At 41.6% G+C, this 24,708-nt stretch overlaps 1 protein-coding gene across 3 annotated transcripts; it reads right to left on the bottom strand.

The window, feature by feature from the left end:
- Nucleotides 1–358: 358 nt before the first annotated feature.
- LOC118423988 (cyclin-dependent kinase 12-like) lies at nucleotides 359–24,569 on the bottom strand. Of its 3 annotated transcripts, XM_035832361.1 has the most exons (13): nucleotides 22,632–24,569; nucleotides 18,783–18,890; nucleotides 15,332–16,105; nucleotides 13,798–13,848; nucleotides 11,418–11,557; nucleotides 9,619–9,789; nucleotides 8,154–8,343; nucleotides 7,567–7,623; nucleotides 5,684–5,785; nucleotides 5,305–5,382; nucleotides 3,701–3,817; nucleotides 2,983–3,114; nucleotides 359–2,535 (listed from the first exon to the last, which is right to left on the bottom strand). In XM_035832361.1, exons 1-13 carry the CDS (start codon nucleotides 24,011–24,013, stop codon nucleotides 1,281–1,283), a joined length of 4,557 nt encoding a protein of 1,518 aa, XP_035688254.1. In that variant the 5' UTR covers nucleotides 24,014–24,569; the 3' UTR covers nucleotides 359–1,280. The 3 variants fall into 3 exon arrangements, with proteins under 3 accessions (XP_035688254.1, XP_035688255.1, XP_035688256.1); XM_035832362.1 differs by lacking the exon at nucleotides 13,798–13,848; XM_035832363.1 differs by lacking the exon at nucleotides 18,783–18,890.
- Between the last annotated feature and the right edge of the window lie 139 nt (nucleotides 24,570–24,708).

Raw genomic sequence — 24,708 nt, 5'->3', positions numbered from 1 at the left:
TTCTCTACCCATTTCTACTACTCCTTCAACACTGGATGAAAGCACAAGATGGAGAAGTTGACTTTACTCCAATAATCATCAATAAAAAAAGGTGTTCAACGAGTGGACATGTGTCATTAAGAGTGGAAACATTGTTGTAATAATCAAGTTACATGTATCAGACAAGACATTATATGAAGAAACTAGCCAATGAGAAAGCATATGTAGACAACCAGCAAACTGGAGAGAGAAGAACAACTTCTTGAAAAAAGACAGGAAAGTTTAGACTCACCCTTAGTACTTCTTTTGATCTTGAATGGTTGCTTAGGACTGAAAAGCTGTGACTTCATCAAACTGTCAAAGTTACAAAGTTCAGTCATGATATACATCACTATGTTTTATTGAACCGTAATATGGAAATGGTACATATATCAGTCAGGACTCTCTGAGCTGCAAGTCCGGCAAATGCCACCTACATTCAATTATGATTACTGCGGCCCTGTACAGTTACATTTCAGATTTAAGTGTAATGGACTTAACAATTGTAGGGAAAAATTCAGCGCAATAGAGAACAGCCTATGTGTACATGTGAGCAATATGTTCAGTTATGTGACAACAACATCACAGTTAATGCTACTTTGTAAACTACTAAATCATACTCAAGTAAAGGAACTTGAATCTGTTGCATGTGAGTAGTGTGTGAACTTGAAAGTTTGTTAGACAGCTACACTATTCTCACGTACCCCCCTCCCCACCCAGCACCTGTTGAAAGCAGCATGTGTGTGATAACCACATCTTCTTTTAACAATTGAGGACAGAAAAAATTGTGACTGTCAAAGAGTTTAACCTATAAAGTTAATACTTACAGTCTGATATTGAGAGACAACTATCAAGCACATCATTCAAGTAATCCTACCAAATCTGGTTCAATATTTCCTTGACAATTGCACAACATCTAGTGATCTCAAACATTACAAAGCCTTGATCCACGAAATATTCTGTAACAAGACATTTGATTAATTTTTTCACAATTTTTCACCTAACCCCAACGAGTAACCAAATAGAGAGAAGAATAAGAAAACAACTTAATATCAAATAAGAAACATTTGAACATCTTCTAGCATCAACACAAACGCAATATTCTTACGCCTTGCGTGGATAGGCAATCATTTGGTCACAGGTATACGAGACATCCCATAGGAAACCAGCAAAGCTCATCAGATTCTGTCACAGTCCATGCATTACACCCCTTGTGTTTTACAACCTGGCATACAAATACTTTTTATATTATTGAGCAGTCTTCATTGCCAAGTTCCGTAAGAGGAGGACGGGTTGTATGGAGGTTGCCCACTAGGTCTGCCTGGCTGTGTGCTGTCTGGAGACGGCTGTTGTTGTTGGTAGCTGGTCCCAGGGTATGCACTCCCACTCGCTGTTGCATAGCTTCCTGATGTACCCCTCGCTCCACCAGCCATCGGAACATCTCCGGTTGAGCTCACTGCGCCAGCACCCCTCCCCGCCATTCTGTAGTCTACATCCCCAACAAATGCACCAGAACCGTACGACCGCCCCCCTCCCCTCCCCTGTCCCGACTGGCTGGAGGCCAGGGGCTTGCTGCTGCTGGGTTGGCCAGACATGGAGAACACAGAGTCCTGACTTAGCGCATCTAGTATAGCCTGGCTGGTAACTGTTTCCTGCTGTAACCCCATCTGACTACTGCTCCCCACACTAGACCCAGACATGCTCCCGGGAGTGCCCGTCTGCCCGCCACTCTGTGTGGCCTGCTGCTGCTGTAGCAGTTGGATCAGGGCTGCTTTGACTCCAGCTGTGGACGAGGACGGGTTCTCTGTCCCCCCTGGGCCCCGCATGTCAGTATCCCCGTGGGGCAGGACTTTCCCCCCTGGGGCAGGGGCCTGGGGTACACTACCTACTGCAGCTGCTGCAGCCATGCCTGCAGCCGGTGGGGGAACGGCAGACGAACTGGGAGGCTGGGAGGGGATGGTGGGAGCCTGAGGCAGAGGGGGTGCCCCTGCAGCTTTGGGCGTGATGGGAGTTTTGGGTTTAGCCCCAGGGGTGCCTAAACGTGCTCCCAGGGTGTCTGAACGAGCCTTCCCGACGTCCCCTCCCCCACTGGGCTGCGCCTGCTGTATGGCTGCAGCGAGCAGCAGCTGCTTATGGAGGTTGTCTATCAAGAGGGAGGTGGAAGGATCAAGCTTCACACCTAGAAACTGGGCTAACTGGCTTACGTTGATAGTCGGCTGGTTCTGCAGCAGTTTCAGGAGACCCACCAGCTGAGCCTGACTTACGGTGGGATCTGTGGCGGTTGTCGTCGTCGCGGCCTCGGCTCCAGCCTGTGGCTTGGTCCTGCGGCCGCTGTCTGCGCCCTGGGCGCTGCTGCGGCCCTCCGACGATGCAGACTTCTGGGCTGAACCCTCCGCTCCGACGCCCAGGTCCAGCCGCTGCTGCTTAGCCTGTAAAACGGGTTCCTCCATGCGGCCATCACGGTTGCGTCGTCGCTTCTTGCTCCACAACTCGTGACAGTCTTGCCAAGTTGGGAGTCTGCAAGAGCAACAAGACAGCACATTATTATTTATTGCTTTATTATGTCCTTTAGCTGTTGTAGTTTATATGATAGCTACTCTTCCAGGAGTAACAAAATTACACAGAAAACACGGACACTGGACATAACTAACATAGCATACATCATCATACAAAATATCATAGAAACCAGGGAATACGGAATGTTTCATATATAGCCTATATATGAAACATTCCGTATTATTTTAGCCACAATGCAATCCAAAGTCAAGCTGGTAACAAAAAGATTGAAAAGCCAATGTCAATAAGCTTGCCTTAACCTGTTGCCAAGGCAAATGAGGGAAGGAGGGAAATGCAGACGGAAGACAAAAGTTTCTGAAAAGAAAGCCACAGGTCAAAATTCTGTATTAGTTAACAACCTTTGACCTCACAATGGTTAAATGTTTAAAACTGTACAATGTTACGTACTCTTGTGTTAGTCCCCTGTCAACGTCGACTCCCTTCAGCCAGGAGGACTCCAAGGCTTGGTCAGCAGTGCACCTCTTGGAGGGGTCAAGGGTCAACATGTGATCCATCAGATCCAAGGCAGGGGTGGGGAAGCTGTGGAGATCCAAGTTTGATTAGATCATATGAAAACTCTCATAGTGAATATCAATCCTGATCCAGCATTACACAAATGGGCCTTAAATACTACTTTAACAGACAAGCAGGACTGTCTCTTAGACCCGTCCCTCCGTGGTGGGACAGAAATTTTCTTGTTGGGACAGACAAAAATTTCACCCATCCATCCAAGAAACTTGAACTTCATGACATAAGATTGATGAAATTGTATGTTCATAAGCTTAAAATGAAGGGTTTACCAGCAAAAATTAATGACATCAGCAAACAATGAGTCGAACAAAAAGAAGACTTGAAGCTGGAGACAGTCTTTCAGAGAAGGAAAGGTTACAGTCTTTTGTTAGTAGATTTTATATCATGTTCCAGGACAGCCTGACAAAGAACCTGTGATACGTCGTCAAAAAAACAAAAGTATGGCAAAGCAAAGAGCCAACAACCTTTTACACCCTCATAAACGACTTCAGACACAAAAAGTCATTCATTAGGGAGTAAAAGGTCGTACATCTAATACCTATTCTAAGCACAGAATCAATGTGTAATACAATTTGGATTTGGATTCAGTACTTACTATGCGAACTCCTCCCTTAGCCTCCTGCGGTACTGCTTCTTGGGTTTGATGGTGTGGAAGTAGGGAAGCTTGATGACATCAGGCCACACGGCCGGGCACGGAGCCCCACAGATGCGGCTGTGGACACACAATACAAGGGTAGGTCACTTAACCAAAGCAGATGACAAACATGCAGGGGATACGACAGCCATCCGCCATGCCAATTGATAGTGGTCGAAGGTGGGAAGGGTTTGGTATTTCTGGAAATTATGCCGCAAGATTTCCAATGACAGTGGGTTTTTATCACAGCTGAGATGATGCATGTTCAGATGAGGGTAAGTTTGTATGTTACTAACATAAGTCTTTCTGTGCTTTTTTGTGTACATTTCAATGAGCCAGGGATTGCCTGATGGCAGGCCTGTATAACAGACATTAGCCCTTTCTCAGGGAAAAAAACACAACATTTTTCCACATGAACTAATATCTGCTGGTGCCCAAATCTCAATTCTTGGTTTATCAGATAAAAAAACAAAAGAAGAGGTACAGTCAAACCTGCCCAAGACGACCACCCGGGGGACCGGGAAAAAGCGGTCGATTTGGACAGGTGGTCTCTGAGAAGAGTATCGACTCAAAACATGCCCGATGCAAAGTATAAATGGTTTCCGTTGTGTTTAATGGCAAATAGCAAGCACACTGCACGCACGCAAAGGAGCGAGGTCTTTAATGTCAAATACAACACGCACACTGTAAACTGTAAATTTAACCCGAGATTGTGAGATCGTCTGGCGCAGCGGCGGGATTTGTGCCTCGTGACCGAGAGGTGGTGAGTTCGAATCCCGCTGCGTGTCACCGATCTTGTGCCCTTGGGAAAGGCACTTTACACGGATTTCCTCACTATACTCAGGTGAAAAATGAGTACCTAGCTTCGGCTAGGGCCGTCCCTCGGATAGGACGTTAAATGGAGGTCCCGTGTATGGGGAGAGTCACACCCCATGCACGTTAAAGAACCCCCACACGTGCGATGGTGCGGTGTGAGATGGAACAAACCCTTCTGTCTGGAGTTGGTGATTCACTTCAAATCACCCGGTTGGAGGCCTGGCGAACCTCCATACCGTATCAGCCAGCGAAAGGGTATATCACCCCGTAAGGGGCGGTGTAACCCCGCCGCGTGTAGACATGTGCGAACATGTGCACATGTGTGTATGGCGGCTTTGAAAAGGTGTTCTTAACACCTGTTTCGCCATACCCTCCAAATGGAGAATCCTAATAAATAAATAAATAAATAAATAAATAACCCCAAAATCTGACGCAAACTGGCCGATTTCGGCACAAAATCGCGCTATCTATCATAAAAAATCGATGAAAACCTCAAATTTGAAAATGATGCGGTCGTTATGGGTCCCAATTTGGGCCGGTCGCGGTCGCGTTGGCCAGGTGGTCGTTGAGAAAAGGTCGCTTAATGCTTACGTCAATGGGAAAATAAATCGGGACCGAGAAAAAGCGGTCGAAATGGCCAGGTGGTCGCTGAGAAGAGGTGGTCGCTCGGGCAGGTTTGACTGTATAACTTTTCAATGTGGGAACTTTATATTACACACCGGGTCGTAAATTGTGAAACACGTTCATACCTGATGAGCTCCAACTGTGCTGGCTCCTGATTGGCCTGGAAAATTGGCTTCCTGGTGAACAGCTCTCCCAGAATGCACCTGTTGGAACAGGATTATAGAGTCAGATTCTTCTAACCTTTCAACCCCATAGGCTACCTAGCTAACTAGTACGAAGCGCAGTTCTAAATGACTTGGCAATGGAATTATGTTTTAACTCTCCTTCACTTTTTGGTTTGAGGTCAATTATACTCATCAAAGACTGTGTGAAATGGCTTTTGCTCATTAAATACTTAACAACATCACTACAGACTGCTCTGTGTATTCAGCAAATGTAAGTGTTGTGCAGCATTAACAGTTCTGTACACCACAACACAATGGCAGTATACAGAGTTATACATACCCACAGCTCCAGATATCAATGGCTGGCCCATACTGCTCCTCACCCAAAAGCAGCTCAGGAGGGCGATACCACAGGGTTATAACCTTGTTGGTGTATGGTCGTCTGTAAAAGGAAAGCGATATACAATTCTTACCACCTTATTTTTAAATCATGACACAACTACCAACATCTTTTGCACCGCAGTCTTCCCTCAGTAACACATCTGGAGCCGCATAATTCCAGTTTAGAACTTTTATTCAGCCTGCACAAACCGGTTTCATTGTGTACATCCTCTTCAGTGGCTAGAGGCTTAATGACACCAAGTAATTAAGTTTGCACTCAGTTAACGTTTTTACCTTTGCCAGAATGGCTAAGGTTATGTTTTAGGCTTGTGAGTCTGTGTGTCTGTGTGTCTGTGTGTGTGTGTGTCTGTTAACAGCATAACTCGAGAAGCCTTGGATGTATCCCAATTATATTTGGTAGGTGGGTAGGGGTCGGGAAAACGAAGGTCAAGTTCGATAATGGGCCTCCTAGCGGCTTGCTAAGGTACTGCAGCAGAACCTCGATTTTTGATATCTCGTGTTCTGGACATGCTGTGGTTATGATTTTTTAGTGGTAGATAGCCCTTGGGGCAGAGAGTAAGTGCCGTAAGTTTGGACCCCCTAGCGGCTTGTTTGAAACTGCAGTCACCGATTTCCTTTCAAACTTTGGACGAGAATAACCGGAGAACGTGTTGATGGATCGTCATGATTTTTGGTATGTAGATAGCCCAGGTAACAATGTACATAATGGAATACTTATTATGCAAATCAGCAACTAATTTGCATAATTAATGAGGAAAGTTTATAAATCCACTGCATTTCACGATAGGGCTTTCAAACTTGTCACATATATAGATGAGAAAGAGAGAAATATCAATGCATATTAATTATGCAAATGACGGCCTCATTTGCATAATTAATGAGAAAATATGAACGTGTTGACGGATCGTCATGATTTTTGGTATGTAGATAGCCGAAGGGAAGACTTACATGATGGAATTCTAATTGTGCAAATCGACAGCTAATTTGCATAATTAATGAGGAAAGTTTGTAAATCCACTGCATTCCTTTATAGGACTTTTAAACTTGTCACATTTGTAGCTGAGAAAGAAAGAAATATCAATACATTATGAATTATGCAGATGATGATCTCATTTGCATAATTAATGGGAAAATATGAACGTGTTGACGGATCGTCATGATTTTTGGTATGTAGATAGCCTAAGTAAAAACTTACACAATGAGATACTAGTTATGCAAATTAACAGCTAATTTTGCATAATTAATGACGGAAGTTGATAAATCCACTGCATTCAGTGATAGGACTTTCAAATTTGTCACATATGTAACTGAAAAAGATGGCAGAGAGTAAGAGGTGTATGTTTGGGTCTGCTAACGTCTTTCCCTGAACTGCAGGAGCCGGTTTCAAGAAGGATAAAAGTATCATCATGATTTTTGGTATGCTGATAACTTAAGTGATGCTTGATACAATTTAATATTATTATGTAAATAGGGATCTAATTTGTATGAGCAATGGGAACCAACTCCAGGCATATAAAATAAAATGTAATGAGTAACACATTCTACATAACAAACCTGGTTTATTTGGCAAAGGTATGTGTTCGTGGAACTCTAGTTGTTAATTTTTCTTGGAAAGCGTTCACTATTTGTAATAACAGATTTTTAAAAAATATATTAAGATTCGGCATCTAGGTGACACTCATGTCCTTGTTGAGTAATGTACAACATTTTTCCTCAGCTTCGCAATGTAGATTATCAAAGTAAGGGCTTATGTTTCCGCATTAACAGAATAACAATGAAATCAACCATATGTATCAGGGAATAGTACAGAAATCTGCTTACGCCTCCTCTGCATGGTACAACCGTGCCAGTCCAAAGTCAGCCAGCTTGACTTGCCATCTAAAAAGTAAAGGGAGGAAAAAACGATCTTGGTTACTACTTGTAATTGTATGTGACAAAGACATGCCAAAGTCTATGTATGGCATGATAGAAACATGTATATTGGTACCTTGTTCAAGACTTAAGTCAAAGATATCTTCTAGGGACATTTGATTCATTAAAGAGTATAAGGTCACAGGTCACATGGTCCAAGTAGTGGGTCATTCAGCTTGGGGATGGCTAAAGGATCTGCAAAAACTTCAGTAAGCCCAATTTCCTTTTGTATTAGTTTTCTATCAAATCTTTCAGATGGGGCCAACAGCACCATGTATGGGTGAGCCTTAGGAGTCAAACCTCTACATGTAAAAAAAACAAGGCATTTCTTGAGAACAGGAGGGGTGACCCAGTGGCTGAAAATGTGAAGCGTAGTAAAGGCATGCTCTACTAGCCATTTGGTAAAGCATCATGCTTCACCTCAACTAAGCATGACAAAAGAAGAATATCTTAATCCAAAACAGATAATCACATTTATCGAAAGTTGGAAGCAGTACCTATTGTTAATAAGGATATTGGAGCACTTGATGTCCCTATGTAGGAAGTTCTTCTTGTGGCAGTAGTCCAGACCCTGCATGAGCTGTTTCATCATGGACTTGATCTGGTCTTCGTTAAACTGCACCAGCCCAGACTCCAGCAGGCCCATCAGATCATGGTCCACGTACTCAAACACCAAGTAGAAAGCACCTACAGAAAACAGGAACATCAACTGTATTACCAGTGCAATGGCAGAGTGGGTAGAGTGGGTAGAGTGTTGCATTTGGGAGGTTGGGAGTTTGATCCCCATCCGTGTCATACCAGGGCAATGACCCTAATTGACGCAGGCGCAGAAGGCCCCAAACGAGTCCATACAGTATTTTAGCCTATTTTCGACTTTTAGCAGGAAAATGTAAGTACATTTCATATTGGTGAGACAGTGTAGGTTGCAGATGTTCAGATTCGGCCCAAAAACTAGGTTTTGGTCCATCTTTTCGGCCTGTGCTGACCCCTATTTTGAAGAGCTGAGTCCCAAAAATGACGTCATGAAAAGCAAGATGGCGGCAAGGTTTGACCGCTGGAATAGTTGCACCGGTCAGAAAGTTTAGATATTAGACTTTTGGACACTTGAGATAGCGGGCTGCTGTGTGGGGTGAGATTATGACACTCTGAACTTGCTAACTTTTACATTATCGCCTATGTAGAATTGTATTAGTGCTCACTGCTCACCAAACACTTGGCACATGCTGCTTTCTCTGCTTAGCTATGGGGGTTAAACACACATCAATACCAGCAGACTAGCCCCCTGCTGTGGTAGCTTGCCCAAATGTGTGGCCCAAGGGCAACAGACATGGAGATGGGCACCACCCTAAGCATTTGTAACAGATGTACAGCCAACTTTAACTTAACTTTTTAACTGTATCACAGTATGTATTCCAGTGGTTTGTGACCCTGCCAAGAGGCTGGGAGTTCAAATCCAAGCTGCTGTCACTCACCCAACTGAAAAAGTTTGCAGTCCTTAAGCCCGTCACACAGCACAAAAATCTCGTCGGCTGACAATTCTACAACTAGTACAAGCTCCAAATGATATTTTGGCAGTAATAGGCTTCTCAAATATAGTGATTCTAGAGTAACTAGGCCAATGTTTGCAGGTCCCATAGCTCGATCCAATAATATGATAGGCCAGATTTTTTAGGTTGAGTCAATGAACAAAAAAAAGGTGAAAAACATGCTTGACAGAACAGAAGGTCTCGTGAACGAAGAGAGCTACACCCCAAGCACTCTAATTTCAAAAGAAGCCATACCACCATATGTATCAAAATGAGTAGGGAACCATCCCAATGCATGTGAGTAGATCCAACTATGCAATTTTTAGCTTGTATTCTTCAGTACAAACCTGGTGTGTTACACAATGAGGAACATACCCGGGTAGCATATCAAATAGACTGGACAAGCATCAAATATCAAACAACAGAAAGTGCAAACCTTTGTCTTTTCTAAAGTCCAGAGCATCAGACTTGTCAGTGACTATTTCCTTGAGGTTGACAATACTTCTGTGGCAGAGCTGTCTGAGAATCTTGATCTCACGGACGGCAGTGATGGGGAAGCCTTCTTTCTCGTTGTCTAGTCGCACTTTCTTCAAGGCAACCACTTCCTCTGCAGATCACAAACAAATGATCAGAAAATCACACAAAGAAAGGAAAGTCACCTTTCAAATCCAACACCACTTAGTAACCGTATCACTGATCAGGGCTCGAAATACACTTTTCAGTTAACTTGCACCAGTGCAAGTTGAGCAAAAGGTAACTTGCACCAAAAGAAACTTACTTGCACAACCCAAAATAGTGAACTGTTAACTCTTTATCTCCTAAAGTCCTATTCTGAAAATTTGCAAATGTATGTGAGTAAATGGGGATACATAAAGACCACATGTTTGGATACTTTTAAGTATTTGTTTTTCTATAGCATATTTTTTTTTTAGTTTTAAATTGTACAGTTTCAAAAAAGGTGAATTTAGGCTTAATTAAAGATCAATCCAATGTCTACAACTCGATAAGATCCATAGATTTCTTCTGCATGCCTCGCGATTGACATCCATCACTAATCGCTGGAATGAAGTGGTAGAACAACTCATTACAAGTACAACATGTACATATAACTGGAAAAAACAGTTGAACATATCAAAGTCACTAACTTGTATGCAAATGTGACTTAAATGCAAATCAAGGTAAGACAACACCAAAGGGATCTGAAGCATTGTAGAGATGGAATTGTCTTGAAATATTGTTTACCTGGATGTCTAACCTCCATGGACTAACTTAGGCTTTTTTATCAAGTGTTATTTTCTTTTACCTTTCAATGACAGATAATATTCTTGGTGTTTGTAAGCTTTTTCTAATGTCAGATATTAGAGGACAAAAGTAACTTGCACTGGTGCAAGTTTGGTCTAAACTTACTTGCACCACACTAATCTTACATGCACAAACTTGCATATGCATGTGGTATTTCGAGCCCTGACTGATTGTGTAGGGCAAGAAGCAGCTAAATTCATTGGTGTATTTAAAAGTGTACTATTAATTGCATTGAAAACACCAGAATAATCTGCCATATTTAAAAACTGACAAACTTTTCCTTCATCATCATCAAGAGGGTAAATCTCAAAAAAAGTTTGCATTGGTTTTATTATCTGTGATCTCTTATCGCGAAATCATTGCACTGTGAATATGTCTTGTATTGCTCCCACACTACACTACAATTGTTTCAACTGTGAACTTCAAACACTGTAAAGACCTCTTACTTAGTCTGGGTACCATAAAGTTAGTATTTCGCTCCTATGTTCTCTTCTAATTCCCGTCTGGGGAACTGTACATTTAAATCTTTTGGTGGTGATGTCAGTAAATGAGCGAATTAGGGAAGGAGTTCTAGAGCGCTCGTTTGATGACAACAGGCCCTCACACAAGAAGATGGAGGGCATTTCAGGTGTAAGAATGCCGCTTGAACCCATTCCTTAATTCCCTGATGTGTAAGGACCAATCAGTGCCCTCGTCCCAAATTTGGATTCCAAACGTCAGAGATGTTAAGGTTCCCAGGACGAAATATAAGAGAAGCGACTGTATATAATATATACTGTATAATAAATATCAGAGCGAGAAGCGACTGTATATAGTGTATAATAAACGTCAGGGCGAACTACTATCCAGATGATACCCAGATGATTCCTACAACAAAAATAATTGCATGTACTTTGGTAACTAGTCAACTTTACGATAACAGATCCCACTGACTTGTCTGCTTGTCCTTTGCCTTGTACACCTGTCCGTAGGTGCCTTCTCCGACCTGGGACAGAATCTCGAAGACATCGACACAGCGCTCGCCCCACTCGATCATGCCCTTGTTCCTGGTACTGGCTCGCGAAGCAGCAACTCTGCAGAAAGAAAAACACAGTCAGAAATGTCAGAATCAGAATCATGTAGCAGCTCTCACTATTGTGTATTTTGTACTATGTATGTAAAATTGTGTACATAGACTTATAAGACTCATTAGGACTTACATGATGTAAACTATATATACTTTATCCAAGGAGGTTGCTTTGTCGACCCTTGCCTCTTCCCTCATGACCTCAATGAAAAGTGGCCTGCAGGCTGATTTAGGCTTTTATGAATAAACAAAGGTTCAAACAAAAAGTTTTCACAGCTCTCCTAGGCCTTGAAGATGGCATCCATTTTTCCAGGACTTGACAGCTCAACCATTAATCCAAGACAGAACGTAACATCATTCTACCAAATCTTTAGTTATTCCATTGCCAAATTCCATTGAAAAATCTTCTCCATTCCAGTGTTATAATCACTTGAGGTAATACCATATGATATAGTATAAGAGTATCATCATATTGGACAGTGGCCTTCTACCATGTGTGGACTTTAATAATCTTCCGGATATATCTCTAATCATAGCATGATGACAACAACAGTCATCGTAAGATATATTGCATTTTGATACTATATTTTGTTATAGCTAAACTCAGAGTTTCCTGTGCTACATCAACGTGATTTTGGTTTATCATGCAGGAAGATCATGTGATCAATGTTCTACACAGCAATCATTTCTTGTATACTATCACTATGATTTTGGAAAAGACAAAGTTCTCAAAAGTCATACAACTGTACATCAAGTTCATGCCTTCTCCTCTTGTCCAAAAATACATTCCAGCATACATGTACAGTTACTGTAGTAGTGATGTGTTCTTTCAAAAGCTTCATCCATTGTTTTGCTAACTTCTTAAACCTAGATAATGAAAATACTCAAAAGTTAACACTTCCAATCTCTTAAGTTGCTTGATGAAAACAAACATGTCCAGAATATCATGGATGTGAAACACCTTCAGACATTTCCAAATTTCCCATCTTGTACACCCCTTCCTCCCTATTCCTAATACCATACATATACAATGTATGGAAGTGTTGGAAGTAACCACCTTTGTCCAAAGACTGACCTCTGTCTTAAATGTATAAGGTTTACCCCAGATGGACAAGACTACAGTACAGTATAACCACAGGCACAAAATCCACTTCAACATACCAAGGCACGAATGCATGCATACAGAATAGAATGTATCAAAAAGAAACAACAAATGTGTTCCAGCACGAATGTAGATTTAATTCATATGGTAACCTTCTACAGTCATAATACAGGACAAGACTATTTTCAAGCAGAATTCTAAGAAAAACAAGGTTAAAGAACAGCTTTTTTCCAAACCAAACAGTTATATAAAATCAACAATGTACCAAACCAAACAGTTATATAAAAAAAGGGGGATACCTACAAACTACAGGGTCAGAAGAGGGACTAGACAATGTCCTTCTTTCTAATTCTACCACAAATGCCACAAATACTCTAACACAAACAGGGCTCGAAATTCATTTTGGGGATTAGGTGTACTGGTGCACCCAGCTGAAAAAATTGGGTGCACCAAAAAAGTGTTGGGCCCTGACAAAGCAACACCACTCTTAGTCTTACAGAAAAAATGCTTCTGTTTTCCAGCTTTTTCCCTCTACTGTCCAAGCAGGGTTATTTTTATCTCATGTAGGATTTGACTTATCTTTGGCAAAGCCTCAGAGGCAGATGGATTTTTTCACAGATTATACACATCTCCAAACACATTCAGGTTACACGACTTTTCTGATGACAAAAAGCATGAAATGTTACAATCCGTAACACTTACAAAAGTCAGCCGTAAAAACAATCTAAAAATACATCTGCTTTAGAGCTTGAAATTCATTTTTGGGAAATAGGTGCAAAAATCTAAAAATCTAAGTGCACAGAAATCATTTTGCGTGCACACTGCACAGCATGAAATAAAGAAAAATATCAGAAAAACCTAATGACAAATATTACTGCCTCACGGCAGGGCTTGAATTCTAAATTCTATACCTTTCTACAAAATTTCAAAGTCATATAGCTAAGCTTATTATTTTTCTGACACTTGCATGTTCAAGAGTATGCTGTACACTGCTCGTGCACAATAGAGTGATGTCCGCCATGTGTTTGACCCGGAAACTGGACTTCATGCGGTTAAGAAAGAAAGGGAAAATTCAAGATGGGGTAAGTCCAACTATGGCAAGACACACATGTATGTCACTCTGACTAGATTCTGGTCCAACTTACTTAGGAATCTTGATGGAACCCGTTCGCTCTTCCTGATACTGTCGGCGGGAACTAGAGTAGAAGACATCGGGAAGCAGACATTCATATTGTTACACATCAGCGAAAATCTACACACAGAAGGCTTACATCATGCCTTATGCAGGCTGAGATGAGAGAACCATGTTGGAGTACGAATAAAGGAAGAAATGTGGAAACAGTACAACATACACAATCAAACCTTATCGCAAAGAGGAAAGTGACCAAACATGAAGGGATGACAAGAAGGAAAGTTCAGTTTGGGGGATGTTAACAGGTGAAAATGTCTGGATGAAGAGGGTTGACAAGAGAAGTACAGACTGGCTCTTTAGTATGTACATCATTCGTCATGAACAAGTTGTGCTGACAGTCAATGATCCAGCATTGGGGTCCTCGAAAGTTTGAAGAAAATGCTGCTTGTTGCTCCAAACTCCAAAGACAACAGGTATGACCAGCAGTACAGTCAACGTTAAGTCTCTGCTTGGTATGAAGTACCTAAGTGAGTGTCTCCTCATTGGTTCTCAATTCAGTTCATGTACCATTTGTTGTTCTTGACTAATTTTCCAGCATTCTTCAATGATCTTACAACGCCCTTTGTACTTTTAAAGATATTCATGAATCCACTTTTCACAACACAGGAAAGAAGTTTCTTTGTCCCATCAAAGTACAATTTGACACCGAGGTAAAGTAGATTTAAAAGCCTTTAAAATAAATATCATACATTGATGACCTGTTTTACTGTCATTCACAATAATCAGATGAAGAAAGTTGTCTGCACTTTATCTTTCTTTCTGCAGTACCGGTGAACAAAAAAGGTGGCACTTCTGTCTTTAGAAGTGTTCAGGTGACAAGGAAAATGGAATGGCTGATGATGATGAAAAACTGAGGCAGTACAGGACAGGAAACTTTCTGGAACTACTGTACATTCAATGACCCAAACCAGACTCTTACAAAGCACAATTACCAAACAGCACACTTAAATTGTTACAGCTGATCTACCTTTAGAAAGTAGCTGAACGAAAAGCATAACTTGACAAATAGTTCTTCAATGATCATTGCTTTAAGGGTATCAGAATAAAACTTCAAACATGAAAAAAATGGATAGTTCTGATACAAGCTGTCATAGTTTTCCACAATTTTCAATGACATTGGTAAGAGTCATTGCAAAGGTTCCAACTTTACATACCATAACCAATAACATTATCATTAAGTATGATTAACCATTACTCACAGACTGAGTTTAAGTAACATTTAAAATATACAAAGAACTATGCTTTGCTGAAGTTAAAATACTGCTTTTTGTGCCTTTACAATAAACCACAACCAGCATTTTGCAATATGCAGTCTAACATTGGCAAGACTAAATTTATTATTCTTGAATTTCTAACTCTGTCCAAGGTTAGACCTAGAATGGCTAGATACCATAGACAGCGCACCAAGAATTTTGAAGTATTTTCTATGGAAACAAGGCTGGTAGTGGTTTACTGTGCATGCACAAGAAAGACTACAAGATACCCACTTTGGTTTGGTCCTGGGCCTTCTGTCCCTTGGGAAAGGTTCCTCCTCATCAGGAGGCGTGGTCACATCAGGAGGCAGAGGCAAGTCTGTCAATCTTTTCGGTTTCTCTTCCAGTTTCATCTTCCGCGGTTCTATAATGGGGCTATCAAACTCATCCTCTTCTAGTGGTACCACTTGGGGAAGAGGAAGGGGGGGGAGGGTGGGCATGGGGGGTTCCGGTGGCCGCTCAGGAGATGGGGGCGGGGGAGGGGTGTCTACTTTTGGGGTGGGTGGAGTCCTTGGTTCTTGAGCCATCGGTGGCTCGGGAGGCTCGGGAGGAGTTGGCTGGGGTTCTGGAGGAGTCTTAGGTTCCTTCTTCACCTCCTGTCGGACACTTAAAGGAGTGGAGACTTGTGAAGTACTTTCACTTCCTGCCTTGGAACTCTCTATTTCTTCTTGTTCATCCTTGATGACTATAATTTCGTTGGTGGTGTGGGCCTTCTCTTTCTTTACAACACCCTGCTTGGCCTCCCGGGCTTTCTCTTCCTTTCGGAACTTGGTGTGCTTTTGCAGTTCGGCAGCGAGGCTTCCCGCGAACATGGCTCTTGTTTTGTCCAGCTGTTCGCTCTTCAGGAAGCTACGCGGTGAGAAGCTGGATGATCGCCGGCGGGACCGACTCCCGGAGCGGCGGCGAGACCTGCTGTGGGAGCGTCGCGAGCGGCTTCTGGAGCGACGAGAACGGCTGTGCGATTCCTTGTAATACGGGCTGCGACTTCTGGAGTGTTTTCTCTTCCGCCTGCAGAACAGAAAAAGAATGGTCGAATTTCATAAAGCAGCCACATCTTAAATAAACAATAACATGCACTGAAAAAAAAGATGCAAGTTCAAAGTTAGAAATATATGTCATCAATCAACTTTACACCTTCCCTTCCTTCATAGAACTTAAATATCAATTTCATCATCATTCACATGCTGGTTTACTGGAAAACCATTTGGACTCTTAGATTAGTCTTGAATTGACCTCGCTATAAGAATCAAATTCAGAAATCATAACTACACATGAACAAAGCTCCACCCAAAGCATGGCACTCAACACAGTATTGAAACACACTGTAAACGCAAAGACCCTCTGTCAGTAAGCAGCAAACAACACCTGTGCTATTAATGATGTCATAGTGATATTAATAAAGTATACATCATGTAAAAAAACATTCATCACTTTTCTATACCACACAATTTACAAGCAATGTCATGCTGACTGGAAAGCTGCTTCTGAAATACATGTAGATTAAGGGTAAGTTCTCCACAAAACAGACAGCAAGCTCGATGTCTGTGCTGTAGTTGATCATATCATGTCAGGCAGAGTTGGTGTGAAGAAAATGCTGTATTTCAAAGACAAGACTTTCTTGTTAAGATCTGCTTCATACAAAACAAATAAGCTTTCTTTTGTGTTGTCATTTTGTTATTTCAAATCCATGATGAACACATCTGTTAGTACACATGCTGCATTGTGTACCTGTCATGGTCATACCAACATGGGCTCCATGACAATGCAGGTGGGCTGACTTCCCTGTACCTGAGAACAGTAGGGAGAAAACAATCATCATCAGTACAGGTCTGATTGGCTGACAGTGATCCAATCACAGGAGAGCCATGGTTGGCTGTACACATCAGGACTTCTTGACTCTTTGCTTTCAATTCCAAGCGTAGTTTGTCTGTACCTGAGCACTGCTTTTCAGCCATAGTAAAAAAACAGCACAGACAATGCATCCAGAACAAAGAATAAGAACAAAAAGAGAACAAAAAAAGAACAAAAAGAATATACAGTTATAAACTTCGCAACAAAATAATTTTAATGGTAAATTCTTGATCTGTTTGTAATCTGTGATGTAAACTACATTTTTCCACCACAGAGGGGCCCTATTCATGATACAAAAACAAAACATTTTATTCCTTGGCAAGCAAAGATGAATTTATTTATTTGCAAGAATGAACACCAGATTGTTTCAAACCACCTGCAAGGGTGGTTTGGAACCTTTAGTAAATAGCTGCTTTTTTCAGGTCTGTTGGGTCGTAGTTTGCAGCATCACGCAGGAAAGTGAAACTTTTAACTTAAATGTCAATCCAATTGTAAAAACCTGATATCTATGTTGGGAGATCAAGAGATCCAGAGGAAATTTATTTCCAAGGCCACAACGGAACACAGCAGTTCAGTGCCGATCGCTTGAAGACCAAGAAGTTGATGCAAAAGTTAAACATTGTGTGGAGGGATCTCATTTCCATGCCATTTTTTCCAAGTACTGGAATGGTTTGAGCATGGGTGCAAGTTTGCATTAGGCCACACCAATTTCATTTCTTGGTTCTCGGATTTTTTCAGAAAAATATTGGGGCGGTCGGTCGAAAAAAAATAAAAAATGAAATTTTGCAAAAAGTCTGGGGTGAACATATGAGGCTTAACAAAACAAAACAAAAAAAAAGGAAATATGGGCAGAAAATCCCAAATTTTCATTATTTCAGGGTCCTGATCTATTTTCAAAAACATAATAAACGTACCGTCCAAAATAAGAATGTACCAGGTGGATTCAGTGGCTGAAAAAAATAAATGTCCCGGTACGTTTATTTCAGGGACCTAAGAGTATATTATTTTCCTTGGGACCAATTTTTTTTTTTTCAAAATCGGGAAAAAATGGGTCAGGAAATCCGAGAACCAAGAAATTAAATTGGTGTGGCCTTATGAACACAAAATGCAGTTGCAAGCCAAGCGAAATGAAACTATTTTGATTTTTGCATCATGAATAGGGCCATAGACATTGCTTTTATATCTAAAGGCATCACATTATTTAATCAAAGGCCTTGACATCTGGCAGTTAAAACCTTCAGGACTATAGAGGTGCTATACATATACATAAGAAGTTGTACTGGTACATTTGGGGATACGTCCAACTAATCCAGGAAACAATGTTCTTGTAATAAGAGTGGGTACATCCATGAGGCCACTTAACAGAACTTTCAAATTGTACTATTACAATACACAAATTACAAGAACTGGAGCAAAAAGAAGCATGCAGAATGTTAATAAGATATGCATAATATGCATAATAAGCATGTCAGCCCCACAGCTTGATGTGTCAGATGAGCGAAGCACTATACTTTACCCTCAACAAAGGAAAAGAGGAATGAAAGAAAGAGCACTGTAGCTCTAGAGAGAGTGTGAGTTACCTATCCTGAATAGCACCAAGAGAACCATAGCATGCTTTCTTCCAAACCACACTAGCACCAAATACAAGTTTACTCAAAAGTTAAACCATGTCAAGTTTTAAAAGATATCCATAGATGGCTCAAATACACTATTGTGGAGAAACCCCAAACAAAACAGCCTGAGACGTGAGAGTCATGATAGTACACAGCAAAAATGCAAACCAAGGAAACTGGAGGGGGAGAGAAAGGACCAATGTTCAAGAGCAGTGTCACACCTTTGGTGAGCATGAACATCACGTCCTCTTCTCCCAGCTGAGCTGGCAGCGTGAGGCTGCAGTTCAGGGCCTCCCTGCTGGGAGGTGCTGCTCCAAACAGCCTCAGTCCTGCAAGATAGGATACTGTGTTGACATTGACCCAACGGTCTTGTAAACTCAAGTGGTTTATAACATGGTACTTGGATTATTTTAAGCTCTTTTCTCTGCAGTCTGATGTCTTGTTCTTACTCTAGAACCTTCAATAAAAGTAAAATAGTCAAAAGTCATTATATATGTTTTAGTTAATTTTACATGGACAGACTCCGACCCCCACAACTCTGAATGGGAGGTCGTAAAACTACATCCCCAAGACAAAAAGTAAAATATCAGAGAACAATTGAATATGACACTGGGGATCATATTGCATTTATGTTAATGCCAGGCTCAGCCATGCAGAACTAATACATGTACAGGAAATAAGGAATGATAAAAAATGTTAAAACTTAAGTCATATATAATGGTGCTTCCAAAGCACTGCTTTAGATCATGAGACCCCAAGAGTCAAATGATCTATATCAGGGTTCTAGCCAGCCTGAAATTTTTTCCGTCCTTTTGATAGTTAAGGCAGAAAATCCTTCCGAGCACCGTCAAAATTTTTCCTCCCTTGTTTTTGTCTAGTAACTTAGTTAAAATGTGATAAGAATTTGCCAATACAAAACTTCCAACCAGTGGCTAAAATGTTGATGCTATTATTTTCAATTTCAATAAAATCTGGCAAATTTGCGCTTAGCACATATCTGGTAAATCCCGTGACTTGCATATCATTAGTGGATTTTCTATGATGCAGTGCGGATGGTCATTGTCATTGGTGGATCTGAAGTCTCTACTTTTTTTTTCCTGGGGGGAAAAAGTATGTTACTCGCCCGGCTTAAAATATGTTTACAAAACTACAAAAAAGCCTGATATTGTGATAAAAATAGGAGTATTTGGGACTGATTAAAAGGCTATGGGACGGACGAACGAACGAATTTGCGAATATTTTGCCTCTTTTGGCAGCAATAACTGATGGTGAAGCGGGGAAAACAACATAAAAAATGTCAGCATGATGCAGCAGGAGGCACAGGAGAGAACGATAGTGGGGAGGGGGGTGCTAGGACCCACTCACTGGCACTCACACGGCCTCTGTGCCTCTATCTGGTATAGTCTCTGGTCACCAGCGCTAGAAATAAACCAAATCGGCTTCACGGCAAACTTCTGATGATTTTCTAGAGATCCTTACAAAATTATTGAAAAGTTCTGCCTACGTTTTACAGGCCAATTCCTGTCCATTAAAGGGGCAGAATGGTCAAAATTGTTGTCCCTCCTGAGAGGCAAATTACTGTCAAAGGACAGAGGGACGGGCGCTGGCTAGAACCCTGTATCATACAATGACAACTGTCAATTTTCTAGTCATAACAGAAGCAGCCACATGGATCAATTCATAGCCAAGAAATTTCAGCCGCCAAAGCCGAACAAATTACATCATTACTCCCAGACGTTTCTAAATAATACACCCCTATTCTTTGTTGTTGTACCACTAAATTTCTAAGCACACCAGTCAGTGCTCAAAACACCTGTTGGAAGGCCAGTGCCCTGTGACAACTTTCAATCACTTTCAATGGCACAAGCGATTCTCAATGAGGAAAAAACATGTTTTTAATTTTATTGTTACAACTACAAGCTTATTTGCATATCATTAGCTTATGATCCATAACCTCCTATTACCATCTATGAGGTCGGTTTGTCTTGAATTAGAGACAAGAGGACCATTTAGGTCCTCCATTGAAGGTTTGCAGGACTAGGGTGGTGGTGGGTGCATGTTAGTTCGTGGAAGAACAGTCACCTCTTTAGACCAGTGACACTTAACCATCATGCGACTGTTTGACCGATTCAAGTCTAAAGTGGGCCTAAGATAATCTCCATCAAACCAGGGAGTCCACTTTCAAAGATACAGATGTAACTCCACTTGTGGTCTTTCTGCTTTCCTGATATGAGCAGTGCCCGAAATCCTTTTTTCACCCAGGTTGTCCAAGTGGCAACCTGAGTCAAAAGCCAGGTTGCGCCATCAATATTTCAGGTTGCCCCAAGTTGTTACTTTCTTCAAATCAGCTACTTATCCAATATCTTTTCTTCCAGTTATATGTAATATATTTTATGTTAACTTAACTGTTATGTTTTATGTTACCAAACAATGGTAGTAGTAATAGTAAAATAGATACAAAAACTCATGCATGTGGGGGAAAAGCAGTGTTCCAACTGCAAAATTTCAGGTTGCGCAGTGTGCAACCTGGGTTTAAAGTTAAGTTGCACCAAGCAAAATGTGGTTAGATTTTTCAGTGGGCAAGTGGGTATTTCTAGCACTGTATGAGACAGTCATCCTCACCAAGATAGGTGAAGATAACTTACCACCTTTACAATACTACAATAGCACGGCCTTGGGCTGCGTTTTTCTGGCACCATGTATCTATAGTATAGGGCTAGGCCGCTGTCACTACTAACAGAAGCACAGTAGCACAAAGCCACCTTGGCATTACTTCCATGTATATAGTAGTGTAAGTATGTTTCTTTTGCATAAGTCAATGAACACTTTGGTAAGGTGGACAAGGCAATTTGCCTTCACAAAGTTGCAAAAGATTACAATTTACATGCATTTACAAATGTTTTGCCAAGCACTGATAAGTATTTAAAGAGAGCAACCGCCCACCAAACTTGGAGCTTGACACAGGAAGGAATTGCCATGATAGGGTAGTAAGACAAAGCAGCAAGAGGTTATTCCAATGTGAACTTTCTGAGGGCCCATATGGTCTTCACCCCAAATAAAAAGTAAAAGTAACCTTCACCTACATGTACCTATCAATGACAAACAGAAAACAGGTGAAAGTGATGTGAACTTTACCATATCTCTAAACAGTAAACTTTTCAACCCCAGCAATGGTAATTTTCTTCATACATGGTACAAGTGCCCCTAATACTAGTAATAGCAGCTAACATTTCATTGACCATCTGCATGAACCTTTCAACTTGTGCAATGCGTATAAAACTGTTATCTACCTTTTTCTGTGTGGAAAGAAATCGCAAATCAGTACAACAAAGTTGTTAATAGAAACATGCTGTTTATGTTTAATGTGGAGCTTCCCTGCTTGATTCACAGCTCCTGTAATATGTGACCAATGTAAATGTTATTGTAGTATAGCTACATGTAGACTTCAATTAGTCTTACATTACAAAGCACTACATGCAACTTCCTAGCCTGTCATCCAGCTGCAGCCATATCATAAATATAATATATCTCTACAAGAGAAGACAGAAGAGACTCGGGAACTATTATAAGGCTGAATACCAGGCTAGCAACTTCCTGTCTGATAAATAATTTTTTTTTTGTACATGTAAATTTGTCCATTTTCACTGAGATTTAATTTCGCCAAGGAATGGGAGGGAGGTTTTCACTGTACGTTTTCTGTAGTAGTTTTAGTACAGTTGTAATAAATCCAAAATACATATTTGTGGTGTCATGAAATTGATTAATTCAAGGGAGAGGTCCACGCAAAATTTAAAATATTGCCCAGCTATTAAAGATGACATCATAAAAACAGGAACTTACATATACCCGGTTCTTCTTTTTTTTTACAATTTACGGCAGCACTGTCTTGAGTCAATCATTGTCTTATTGTGTTAGAGATACAATACTGACATTACCAAACAAATCTTAAAGGTTTACCATGATACAAGCAGATGTTAGGGCGCACAGTCCTCCGCCCCAAATTGGGCCAGTCATCAGAAGACATCTGTTCACCCTAACATGTACTTGAAGACTACCTGTCCTGTACCTACCTCCTTTCTGGAGTGTAAGGGGACCTATCCCGAGACCTCCTCCTGTTGTAAGGTGATGGGGAATGGTAAGGACTCCTAGACCTGTAGCCGTATGGACTGGGCGTTCTCCTGTGCTGTCCGTACGGACTGTAGTATCCGCCACGGTCGTACGCATACGGGCTGGGGGTCCGCCTTCCGTGGCCATACGGACTCGGAGATCTTCTTCTGTAAGGGCTGTTTGGACTATGTCGTCTACCGTATGGGCTGGGAGACCGATGTCTATATGATGGGCTCCTGCTATAACTATGATGCCCTCTGGATGGTGGAGTTGGACTTGGTGAAAATGATGACGACCGATGTGACGGAGAAGCTATTTCCTTTGGTGGACTAGGGTCAGTCCTGAATGCTTTAGGTAATTCCTTCACACGAGGTTCTTTCTTTACAACCTGCGGTTTAGAATTCTCCTTGGAATCTTTGTCCTTTGACACTTTTGAAGATGGCCTACTGGCACTTGTCTTTGAATGTTCAGGACTTCTGTCCTTTTCTTTCCTTGCATCTTGAGACTTTTTAGATTCTGGCTTCTTCTCTGGTGGTGATTTCGGCCTCCTTTCCACTTTCTCTGATTTCGTTTTTTTCTCCTTTTCTGCCTTTAACTTTAGTTTTGCCCTCATTTTCTCTTTTTCCTTCTCCTCTGCCCTGCTTTTGGAACTTGAAGTTGTACTTGAGGGTCTCGTCTCTTTTTCCTTCTGCTCTTTCTCTTTTTCTCTCTCAGTTCTTTGTTTTTCCTTGGCTATCTGCTTTGCTTTCAACGCTTTTTGAAGTTTCTCCTTCTCTTTTCTCCTTTCCCTGTCTTTGTCTTTACTTTTTGGTGAGTCTTTATGTCGTTCTTTCAATCTTGCTGTCTCTTTGCTGGCAGTGCTGGATCTTGAATGAGATTCTCTATGCTCAGGTTTAGGACTAGGGGGTCTCGGAGGTTTTTCCACACGTGGAGGGGTAATGATGACCCCCTCATCCGAGTCAAATCCTCCCGAGTTCGAGCTGATGTCGTCATATTCAACCAATGGTTTTACCTGAGAGTCGGTGGAGTCTTTCCTTTCTCCATCCTCCCTACTTTGCTGCTCCTGTTTTTCCTTGGAGCGCTTGGCACGGCGGTGTCGGCGTTTCTGCAGCTTCTGTTTGTTGCGTTCCTTCCGCCTTCGGACCTTAGCTTCAGCGTCCACGGAGTCCGACGCCACGACAGACTGTTGCTCTGAACGTTCACGTCTCTTCTGGCTCCGGCCATGTTCTGTATCGGGACGGGTCTCAGACTCTTGATAAGACTCGCTTCGGTCCCGACGTCGCGGCCGATCGGAACTGGGCATTTTCCCGGAAGTAGAACTCATTGAAGACGCCCAATCACGCATCCATTAGGAAAGTCTCACACGGAACCAAACGCACGATCCAGCGATGTAACGCAGGGCTTGTTCTCGGCTGGAGGCGTTCCGTTGCCCGCAGGCCGTATCACTGGTGTCCCCCAGATATAAGCGTCAGTCTTGGGAAGTAATCCAGCAATCGGAATCAAGTTGTGCTTGTATTGGAACTTGACAGTTCTCACTGTGGCTACCTTCAATGCTTCAACGCCACATTGTATGACCTTTCACTCGGCAAATGAGTTTCTAAAACGCCGGCCATTTTGGCGAAGCCCTAATTTCCCCGTGAACACAATGGCTTCAACTAGTTCATCTGCCTCAAAGTTTTCTCTCCAATTGTAAAGAATGATGACTGATACTTTTATCTTTGCTTTGGTAAATCTTTATGACTGAAATCTTTAATTTGGAGACGATGGCAGCGGATTTGGCGCGACAATTCCAACGTACAGTCCTGGCGATTCTACGCCATTTCTTTTCGCATTGCCTATTGGGATATCCTGTTTCATGACGTGTTGGATTATACCACTACGTCAAATGTGGGTGGTAGGGATTATTAGTAATCTCCAAGCAGACGTATGGCTTGCGGTTCAAAGATTACAGTATAATCGTAGGACTCAAACATCTGCTTGGAGATAAAAACAATGCCCAATGCATCAAACTACATGTACTACTTTTACATAATATGTAAA

Source organism: Branchiostoma floridae, chromosome 10, assembly GCF_000003815.2.
Source record: "Branchiostoma floridae strain S238N-H82 chromosome 10, Bfl_VNyyK, whole genome shotgun sequence".
Taxonomy (NCBI): domain Eukaryota; kingdom Metazoa; phylum Chordata; class Leptocardii; order Amphioxiformes; family Branchiostomatidae; genus Branchiostoma; species Branchiostoma floridae.
This window is presented reverse-complemented; position numbering and strand designations above follow the sequence as displayed.